Source organism: Physella acuta, unplaced genomic scaffold, assembly GCF_028476545.2.
Source record: "Physella acuta isolate Inbredline_101_S28 unplaced genomic scaffold, ASM2847654v3 ptg000105l, whole genome shotgun sequence".
NCBI classification, from domain to species: domain Eukaryota; kingdom Metazoa; phylum Mollusca; class Gastropoda; family Physidae; genus Physella; species Physella acuta.
The window spans coordinates 1,939,106-1,950,265 of NW_026731625.1; the positions used below are offsets into that span (position 1 = coordinate 1,939,106).

The 11,160-nt window shown below is 43.2% G+C and overlaps 1 protein-coding gene across 1 annotated transcript; it reads right to left on the minus strand.

Moving 5' to 3' along the window:
- Nucleotides 1–1,787: 1,787 nt before the first annotated feature.
- LOC131932867 (hematopoietically-expressed homeobox protein hhex) lies at nt 1,788–10,764 on the minus strand. The gene is made up of 4 exons (XM_059289777.1): nt 9,918–10,764; nt 4,362–4,546; nt 4,181–4,231; nt 1,788–3,070 (listed from the first exon to the last, which is right to left on the minus strand). Exons 1-4 carry the CDS (start codon nt 10,495–10,497, stop codon nt 2,888–2,890), a joined length of 999 nt encoding a protein of 332 aa, XP_059145760.1. The 5' UTR covers nt 10,498–10,764; the 3' UTR covers nt 1,788–2,887.
- Nucleotides 10,765–11,160: the final 396 nt, after the last annotated feature.

Genomic DNA, 11,160 nt, shown 5'->3' on the forward strand with positions numbered 1-11,160 from the left:
TTTAATTCCATTGTAGAATAGATGATATTAAGTAAAATGCTTCAACCTACTCAATTTTGATCGTGTTTTTAAAATATAAACTTTGAATCAGCGTGAAACGGGGGGAAGACATAGTTAATATTCTTTGCTGTCCTTAACTCATCACAACAACAGCTCAGCCACATATGCTGTCCACATTTATCACTCTCATTCCAACACAAAGCATGTTATCAGATCGAAAAGCCGACACAGTACAAAGGCTGTCGTTGAAGCAACAACACACCATGTGGACCAACAAGGCCGACTGAGGAAAGATCTGCGGCAAAAATAAAATAAAAACCAACACAAAGATGTGCCTACATTTCTTACATGTATTCAGATAAATGTGTAACAAAATTTGAGGCTGTTGTGTAACTTATCTTATAGTACTTTTACTTATTGTGAAGGTCTAAGTCGGATTATTATTAAAAATAACAATAAAAATAATGCTTTCAGAATTCTCAACAAAAAATAAAAAGATTCCTTATTCTCGTTTGTGACTTTTTTTCTGGGACTTCTAGGACTTTTTTTAAATAAATTTTTCCTTTTTGACTTTTCTACTTTCTCGTAAACGAAGAATAGAGGAAGTATTGTAATCGTGCAAAAAATCGAAATCGAGATTTTTACAGATCTTGACGTTTTACACCTCCCTGAGTTGGAAAAAAAATAGTTTTGTAATTTTGTCTGTATGTGTGTTCGCGTGTCTGTGAGCACGATAACTTGAGTATTGTTACATCAAATATATAGTTTATCAATTTTTCGGCGATTTCCGGTAACCGGAAGTGGAATTAATTCTACTTTTGCGTTTTTCAAAACCTGTAATTTGAGTACTGTTTCTGACAGATAGATGAAATTTCACATATAAGTAAAATATCTAATTCTCTGCCTTCTGTCAAATTTTGATTTTTGAGTTATTTCCGTTGACCCGAAATAGTACTCTACACTATTTCCGATTTCGCAAAAAAAAAAGCATATGAATTTATAAAGTACCAATGTTCCGAACTATTATACACATATTGTTTGCCGTTCACTCGGTGCACAGTTCTTTCTTCGACGAGATTATATTCTTTTTTTAAAAGTGTAAGTATTTAAAAATTGACTTGAAATCATGTCAATATCCCGAATAACTATCCCCCGTAGTGTTATATAAAAATATTCGAGAAAGTTTAGGGGAGATCACTCCCCCTTTGTTTTTTTTTCCTAACAAAAACTGTGACTCTTTTCTATGACTTTTTCTCCGCTCACAGATTAGTATTGGGCTTGTGGGTCAGCCAGATCTTCCTCTCTGGTGGGGGGGGGGGGGGGGTGGGGGGGGGCAGACAGATCTTGACGGTGCACACAAAATACACCTTGCTCATCTAGCTGCATGTATCACTAGATCTACATCTAGCTGCATGTATCACAAAGTAGATCTACATCTAGCTGCATGTATCACAAAGTAGATCTACATCTAGCTGCATGTATCACAAAGTAGATCTACATCTAGCTGCATGTATCACAGGTTAGACTAGGATAAACATCACGTTAACATGGCTGGTAGATCTCTTCACACACACACACAGGGCAATGTGGTCACACACACACACACAGGATAATGTGGTCACACACACACACACACACAGGATAATGTGTTCACCCACACACGACAGTGTGTTCACCCACACAATGATCAGCACATCCAACAGCCACACACACACACGATGAATACAATCAAAGTTTTTCCTTCATCAACAATGACGTCACAACACCCACAAACTCAGAACAAAGGATAGTTATGTCAACATTTTAATTCTACAAACATGGTTTTTGTTTCAATCGAGATCAGCAAGTTGGACCAAAACATGGCTAATGTCTGGTCGAGGTTGAGAGGTCAATTTCTGACAGTCAAACTGTTGCCATAGCAACGTGACTGCAAAAACTCTTGAGTGGGGATATACAAAGTAAGCTGAGGCAGAAGCGTGTTGTGGGGTGGTGGTGTGGGGTATAGATGGTGTGGGGTGGTGATGTGGGATGGTGTTGTGGGGTGGGGTGGTGTTGGTATGGGGTGGTGGTGTGGGGTATGGGTGGTGTGGGGTGGTGATGTGGGATGGTGTTGTGGGGTGGGGTGGTGGTGGTGTGGGGTGGTGGTGTGGGAAGACGTTTGAGGTGGTGATGGGGGTGTGATGTGGAGTGAAGTGTGGGTGGTGTTGTATGTGTGTAGAGTTTGGATGTGGTTGGGTGGTGTGTTAGTGTAGCAGCATCATACCATCATACCATCATACACGCTGAAAGTTGCAGTTGTATAAATAGAAGCGTCATTTATATAAAAGTTTGATATAATTAGATACGTCATACAAATTAAAAGCTTTCAATATTACAGGTGTAACAAATGACAGCTTGACACAAATGACAGTTTGATATAAATAGTTGCGCCATTTGTATGACAGATTGGAATAAATACACTGAGATGTAAGACACCAACACAACCAGTTTATGTCAAGTTTTGTGGGTGTCTGTAACACGGCAAGTTTCCTGATGACAAGTTTCGTGTGTGTCTGTGAGACCAAATTTACAAATGTGAAAGTTTGAGCGGACATCCTACAAGTTCTGACATTCGCATCCCGGGATTGTGACGTTTTGACTAAATGTGGAGTGACATGATGGCATGTCATGACATTACGAACCGAGTCAATGACATTAGCTCGATGACCTAAAGATGACCTACAGATGACCTTCAGATGACCTTCCGGTGACCTGTAGGTTGAACACAGAAGTAGGTCGTGAGTCTGAACGCTAGTTACGTCACGTAAAAAATGGCGTCGTGTGTCGTCTGCTTCGCGCTGCAGACGTGAAACGTCATCAAGTTGCGCTGTACCCGGCATTTCAAAGTTCAGGACAACGAATGCATTTTGTCATCAACGACGTCGATTTCATCGTCGGAATCGTTGATGTCGTCATCGTAATCGTCGTCCTCCTCCCCCGCCCCATCTGAGCAGTCGCCACTGTGGTGCTGCTTGCTGACGTCACACATGTCGTCATCGTGCTGTGACGCACACTCTCCTGACGGCGACTCCTGCAGACAAAAAAGTCAATTCAGTCAAAGTTTTTCAACGAAACAAAACTCTAGACAATTTACAAAACACGGTTATATTCCCATCGGAAAAAATCAAAACTTTCTTTTTAAATAATTCATGTACCAATAGGCATGAAAAGTCTATGTAATCATACTAATTTTTTTTATCTTTAAAAACAATATGGCAAGCGATAAATGTATAGTTACATTTGTAAAATGTGAAGGTGTTTCATATTTTTTGTATTGAATATTTTATAAGCCGTTGAGTAGCCGTTTGAATTATTTTATCAATTCAAATATTTTTTTTTAAAAACCGCACTCAACTCCTCCTAGAAGTCAACAATAATAGTCACAACAATTGTTTTCCATGATAAAATACACAATAGTGGTCAATGGGATATAGCCTAGTATTGTATTCATATTAAATAATATAACATCCCCTAACACCACAGTACCCTGACTCTACTAATCCAAATTAAGAATAAAAGTATTTGTTAAATTACTATTATATTAATACTAATTATTTGTTTGAATATTTCTGGCCATAATAAAACCGGAAGTCATTTTTTACTTATTTGACAAATGTTATAAAACATTCAATTTTAGTTGAAAAATATTCTTTCTGGCAACAACCATTTGGAACAAGCTTTTCAAGTCTGGCAACAAAAATTTGGAACCAGCTTTTCAAGTCTGGCAACAAAAATTTTGAACCAGCTTTTCAAGTCTGGCAACAAAAATTTGAAACCAGCTTTTCAAGTCTGGCAACAAAAATTTGGAACCAGCTTTTCAAGTCTGGCAACAAAAATTTGGAACCAGCTTTTCAAGTCTGGCAACAAAAATTTGGAACCAGCTTTTCAAGTCTGGCAACAAAAATTTGGAACCAGCTTTTCAAGTCTGGCAACAAAAATTTGGAACCAGCTTTTCAAGTCTGGCAACAAAAATTTGGAACCAGCTTTTCGAGTCTGGCAACAAAAATCTGGAACCAGCTTTTCAAGTCTGGCAACAAAAATCTGGAACCAGCTTTTCAAGTCTGGCAACAAAAATCTGAACAAGCTTTTCCAGCCTACTGCTATCAGCTGAACCAGACAGAGTTGGACCGGAAACACCTACCTGCTTTAATCGGCGCCATTTTGCTCGTCTGTTCTGGAACCAAGTCTTTACCTGCAAAAGTCAGAAACAAAAGTAAATTTTTGAAGACACAAAGAATGGAGGATTCTTTAAAAAAAAACAACCTCAATATACGATCAGCGCTATGAATCGTCTGACCAATACAGGTGTGAGCGTGACCTACCTGTCTCTCGGTCAGGTGCAGTGACTTGGCCAGTTTCTTCCTCTCGGGCGGGCTCAGGTACTTGTGGCCCTCGAACTTCTTCTCCAGCTCCACCGTCTGGTCGTTGGAGAACCTCACCTGCCCGCCCTTCCTCTTGTGGAGCGGTCTCTGCAGGAAGGGACTCCACATCCAGGGTTTGGGGCCCACTGGGGACACAGAGGAGAGATCGTTAGGGGGTGTGGGGTGTTTGTGGGGGCCCACTGGGGGCACAGAAGGGGAGCTCGTTAGGGGGTGTGTGGGGTGTTTGTGGAGTTTAGCGATGGCTTTTCGTTGAATGATTGGATGGGGCTTATGCTGTATGTTTGGGCAAAACGTTCACGGTGGCGTCGGGGGGGGGGGGGGGTACGGTGGTGCAGCTGTGTCAAGGAAGACCAACATACTGGGGCACAGGGCAGATCTATAGAGGCATAGGGCAGATCTATAGAGGCACAGGGCAGATCTATGGAGGCTCAGGGCAGATCTATGGAGGCTCAGGGCAGATCTATGGAGGCACAGGGCAGATCTATGGAGGCACAGGGCAGATCTATGGAGGCACAGGGCAGATCTATGGAGGCACAGGGCAGATCTATGGAGGCACAGGGCAGATCTATGGAGGCACAGGGCAGATCTATGGAGGCACAGGGCAGATCTATGGAGGCACAGGGCAGATCTATGGAGGCACAGGGCAGATCTATGGAGGCACAGGGCAGATCTATGGAGGCACAGGGCAGATCTATGGAGGCACAGGGCAGATCTATGGAGGCACAGGGCAGATCTATGGAGGCACAGGGCAGATCTATGGAGGCACAGGGCAGATCTATGGAGGCACAGGGCAGATCTATGGAGGCACAGGGCAGATATATGGAGGCACAGGGCAGATCTATGGAGGCACAGGGCAGATCTATGGAGGCACAGGGCAGATCTATGGAGGCACAGGGCAGATCTATGGAGGCACAGGGCAGATCTATGGAGGCACAGGGCAGATCTATGGAGGCACAGGGCAGATCTATGGAGGCACAGGGCAGATCTATGGAGGCACAGGGCAGATCTATGGAGGCACAGGGCAGATCTATGGAGGCATAGGGCAGATCTATGGAGGCACAGGGCAGATCTATGGAGGCACAGGGCAGATCTATGGAGGCACAGGGCAGATCTATGGAGGCATAGGGCAGATCTATGGAGGCATAGGGCAGATCTATGGAGGCATAGGGCAGATCTATGGAGGCATAGGGCAGATCTATGGAGGCATAGGGCAGATCTATGGAGGCATAGGGCAGATCTATGGAGGCATAGGGCAGATCTAATGACTTAGACGATTGTTTTAGTGCAAGCCTTGACCCGCCTACCAAATTTTTAAGTTGTAAATGATGCTCTCCTAAGTCCACTACAAAGCAACTTAAATTTTATTACACCCATCTAGGTCAAGCTAGCCTCGTTTCAATATCTTCACATGTTTGTGTTGTGGTCGGCAGAGAACGGAAGTGATAATATCCTTGTAGTGTCTACTGCAGGAGTAGATAAAGGCAGTGGTAGGAAGAAAACCCCTCAAGAAAGGTCGCAGTTACCTCCCTCCTCCAGCCACTAGCCCTGTTTACCGGTAGCTGGCCGGACAGATACTACACTTTCAAAGAACCTTAAGACGAATGTCCGCTTCGATAGTCCAGCTCAGGAAATGGACGTCCTTGACCGTAGCTGTTACAGGCTGGAGTAGCGGGTGAGGGCAGGGGGTGGGGGTGGATGGATGGGTGAGCAGGCCACTTAGCCATACCACTACGAGTGAGGCGCGGGCCACTTCAAATGGCCAGAGCTGCAGAGGAAACATTCGTTGTATCCGCCGTCTTAAAGCTGGTCTTAAACTTGATTGTTGAATCTTACAAACTTGGTTGTTGAATCTTACAAACTTTGTTGTTGAATCTTACAAACTTTGTTGTTGAATCTTACAAACTTGATTGTTGAATCTTACAAACTTGATTGTTGAATCTTACAAACTTGATTGTTGAATCTTACAAACTTGGTTGTTGAATCTTACAAACTTGGTTGTTGAATCTTACAAACGTTGTTGTTGGATCTTACAAACTTGATTGTTGAATCTTACAAACTTGATTGTTGAATCTTACAAACTTGATTGTTGGATCTTACAAACTTGGTTGTTGGATCTTACAAACTTGATTGTTGAATCTTACAAACGTTGTTGTTGGATCTTACAAACTTGATTGTTGAATCTTACAAACTTGATTGTTGAATCTTACAAACAGAGTTTCTTCCAGGCATCTCTTCGGGGGGGCAAAGCCCCCCCCCCGAAAATTTTTTACCGCCCCCCCGAACGAAATGAAATTTATATAATTTATATAGAAAATATATACTTTTAGCAGTGTCCGCCCCCCCGAAGAAAGTTTACCGCCCCCCCGAAGATTTCAAGTGCCCCCCCGGAGAAAAAAGTCTGGAAGAAACACTGCTTACAAACTTGATTGTTGGATCTTACAAACTTGGTTGTTGAATCTTACAAACTTGATTGTTGAATCTTACAAACTTGATTGTTGAATCTTACAAACGTTGTTGTTGGATCTTACAAACTTGATTGTTAAATCTTACACTTAGGAGCTGGTCTAAAACTTGCTTACCCTAACCCTAATTATTAAATTTTAAACTATTCATTTTATTTGTTCTACACTCGTTATTTGTTTAGTTGTTGACAAATTAATTTGATTTGTTTACATTCTAATTATCTTTTCTTGTTTTACACTCGTTATTTGTTTAGTTGTTGACAAATTAATTTGATTTGTTTATATTCTAATTATCTTTTCTAGTTTGACACGAATGTATTTTGGTCCACTTTAAAAACTTGATGGCGCATTGTTAACATTTGAATCTGGCCGGGTTGGTTCGGTCTCGCACCGGCCCTAGCTCTTCACGCGCATGACGTCATCAGGACTGAGGCCGTCTGCCATTGGTTGGGCCAGCATCAGGAGATGCAAGCAGGAACTTACATAAGCAAGTAGTGCGTCACCAAACAAAGCCTAACCCTAACTCTTACCCTTCAAGTGAGAAGCTCTTAGAAACCGCATGGAACTTGTTATGCTTACTGCGCATGTGCAAAGGAGAACAAATATAACATTTCTAAGATGTTTGGCAAATTTCCGCGAGAAAATTTTCATCTTCAAATATTAATTAAATAACTTGCGCTGGTTTTCTTACAAACAAATTATTTTCTTTTATTGGGAGGTCGTTAGGGGACTAAGCCAGCCCGCAATGTGTGAGTCAATTAACTAGGTCAATGAGGCGTTTCGACGCAGATTTTTAAATATTCGGGATTGTTGACAGAAACGTAAAACATAAAAATAGTCTAATCAATACAAAGTGATAGCTTGTAGGCACTAATTAGGTTCCTGATTGCTTTAATTATTTCTCAATTAAGGAATCATATTTGTCAAAAGCGGGTTTAAGTTGACATGTTAGTTAAAAACATTTGTCATTAAATCTTTTGTATTGTCTACATCAGCGTCCGCTGATTGTCCGAAACTTGGGGTCATCACGAAAGGTGTTTGTTTTATCAAGGAAGGTGTTTCCTCATTAAACTAACACTAGATCTTTGTGCTGATTCACGATATACAAGACGTTGTGTGCGAGATTGTGTTGAGTGATGAATTCTAGGTGGGGTTGTCATATGTGTCACTTTTTCTGTTTTGTCAGTTTTTCCCTTCTACCCTTAGCTCAGAGCTTTACCCTCCCTGTCCTTAGCTCAGAGCTTTACCCTCCCTGTCCTTAGCTCAGAGCTTTACCCTCCCTGTCCTTAGCTCAGAGCTTTACCCTCCCTGTCCTTAGCTCAGAGCTTTACCCTCCCTGTCCTTAGCTCAGAGCTTTACCCTCCCTGTCCTTAGCTCAGAGCTTTACCCTCCCTGTCCTTAGCTCAGAGCTTTACCCTCCCTGTCCTTAGCTCATAGCTTTACCCTCCCTGTCCTTAGCTCAGAGCTTTACCCTCCCTGTCCTTAGCTCAGAGCTTTACCCTCCCTGTCCTTAGCTCAGAGCTTTACCCTCCCTGTCCTTAGCTCAGAGCTTTACCCTCCCTGTCCTTAGCTCAGAGCTTTACCCTCCCTGTCCTTAGCTCAGAGCTTTACCCTCCCTGTCCTTAGCTCAGAGCTTTACCCTCCCTGTCCTTAGCTCATAGCTTTACCCTCCCTGTCCTTAGCTCAGAGCTTTACCCTCCCTGTCCTTAGCTCAGAGCTTTACCCTCCCTGTCCTTAGCTCATAGCTTTACCCTCCCTGTCCTTAGCTCAGAGCTTTACCCTCCCTGTCCTTAGCTCAGAGCTTTACCCTCCCTGTCCTTAGCTCAGAGCTTTACCCTCCCTGTCCTTAGCTCAGAGCTTTACCCTCCCTGTCTTAAGCTCAGAGCTTTACTCTCCCTGTCCTTAGCTCAGAGTTTACTCCTTCTGTTCTATGATTCACCCCCCCCCCCCCAACACCACACACAAATATAATTTTCCAAGTTTCGTTTGGTAAGAAAACTTCCCAGGTCTTATGTTGTACTTGACGAGTGCTCTGATCAGTTTGGCCAGCTAATCTATAGAATGAGTGTGGCCATGGGGGGGGGGGGGGTCATTTGCTGACCACTCTATGCTGACCACTCCATGCTGACCACTACAGCTTTGTGTGTCCAGTGAGGTAACTAACTGTAGTTAGATCAGCCTATTGCTAGGTAAAAACGCGTGTCCCATATAGTCTTTATCTAGGCAAGAACGAATGTCCAATATAGTCTTTATCTGCGTCCAAAAAAGTTGAGGTACCAGTCCTCACACAGACAGCTAGCTGAAGGGGCAACAACTGCCCTCACGTGCAATAAAACAAATATAAACAGCTTTTTTTAAAATCATGGGCTCTTAAATTTAAATGCTCTTAACTTTTTGAATGATTAAATAAGCTTGCTTAATTCAATAAAAGCATTGTTCGCTAAATTATGTTAATGATTTCATGAGCTTTTAATTTAAGAAAGCAAGATTGTTCCTTTTTTTCAGATAATTTAAAAGATTATTATTATCAAGATTTTATATTATTTTATTGTTATTTTCATTTTTTTAGTAATTCATCCATATTAAGTAGACAGCACAAACGACTAAAAATATTTGCTATAAAATAAAACACTATCAGTAGCACGCGATCTCTAAAAGAGAATTATCTGCCCCTTTTTAGCCTACAGCCGAACACCAGAGAGAAACCAGCCAAAAGTTTTCTGTCGTCTGCTGGTTGATCGAGTGATCGTTGTACTGTGATTGTGTTATCTCCTCTTTCGTTATTGAATGTTTTGAATCTTTTATTTAATTTTAATGGCTAACCTAATATCTAATTAGTTTTTTTTTTAATTGGATAATATTGCATTGTCATCGGAAACTAATGTATCCGGAAAGTTAAAATGAAATTGTTGCATTTGAAGTGGGTTTAAATTAAGTAAAGAGATTTGCCAAAGACCCACAAACAAACAGTTATTGTGAACTAAATAAGAAATAAAATAAAATTTTAAAAAATTTAAAAAAAAAAAAGACTCACCTTTAGCGAACGCGTTATGCCTCTCTAGAAATGCCAGCTCGGGTCTGCCGTAGGGGAGGGGGTACATCTGGTTGACCAGGGGGTAGCCCAGGTGTGTGCCCAGGTGTGTGCCCAGGTAGGTCTGCTGCAGCACCGGGGAGTCGTAGAATGCCAGAGGTTTGCTGAGGGCCGCCCCATAGAGGCTGGACGTCAGCGCCGCCCCTGGGTTGATGGGCGTCGGCCGGGACAGGGGGTGGTGGCCGTGCTGGGGGCTGGGGGTGGTGTGTGTCACGGGGGAGGGGGGTGTGGTCGACGATAACCGTGACGGTGACGACGCCAGTAGCGATGAGGACGAGAAGGACGTGTGTGACGATAAGGTCGGTGACGTGTGTGACGATAAAGTCGGTGACGTGTGTGACGATAAAGTCGGTGATGTGTTCTGTGCTTTTGAAATCCCGAGAATGTCCTCGATGAGAAAAGACGAGTGCCCGTGGGAGGGGGGTGAGACGTCACCCCTGCCACGCATGTGCAGCCCTGGGGTCTGCAGGCCCGAGTATATGCTGCCCAGGGCAGAATGGGGCTGGGGCAGATGATGTATCATGGTGGCAGCAAATACAAACTATCCTAGACTGGAGAATACTAATCAAATGTAAAGAACTTGCATTTTTTTATTAAGAAAATCCACTTTCAGTTCTGTTGAATGTTCTCGACTAGGATCAAAAGCTGGAATGATTTCAATCATCAAAACTTGAGCCGAATGCAACTTAGTTAGAATCTGATGCCTGAATGTTTCTAGAATCTGTCTGCGACCAATGCTATCAGCTGACGTCTGCTGGAACATCAATCCAACGTCGTGGTGGGTGGCCCAGGTTTGAATTGGTGACGTCTTAGTTGGGGGACACTTTTCTAGCTAGTTATGAGCGACACTTAATCGGTGGGCGGGGCATAGAAGGGGGCGGGGCAGGAGACAACAGGACGTAGGGCGATTGACGGGCGTTGTGTCAACAACAGAGCTGACAGCCCGGACTGTCAACCTTCGTCTGTGTCTGCTGGGGGAGGGGCGGGACTCCACCCCAGCGGCTTGTCCCGGGGGTCCACGGACGGTGACAAACTAACGAATCCCAAGCCAGCCATAGACTCGTGTCTGTGGGCGGTCCTCCCATCATGGGGCAGTCCTCCCATCATGGGGCAGTCCGTGTATTCAGGTTAGGGTTAGCATCAGCTAATCGACGCGTTAGGATTAGCATTAGTTAATCGACGCGTT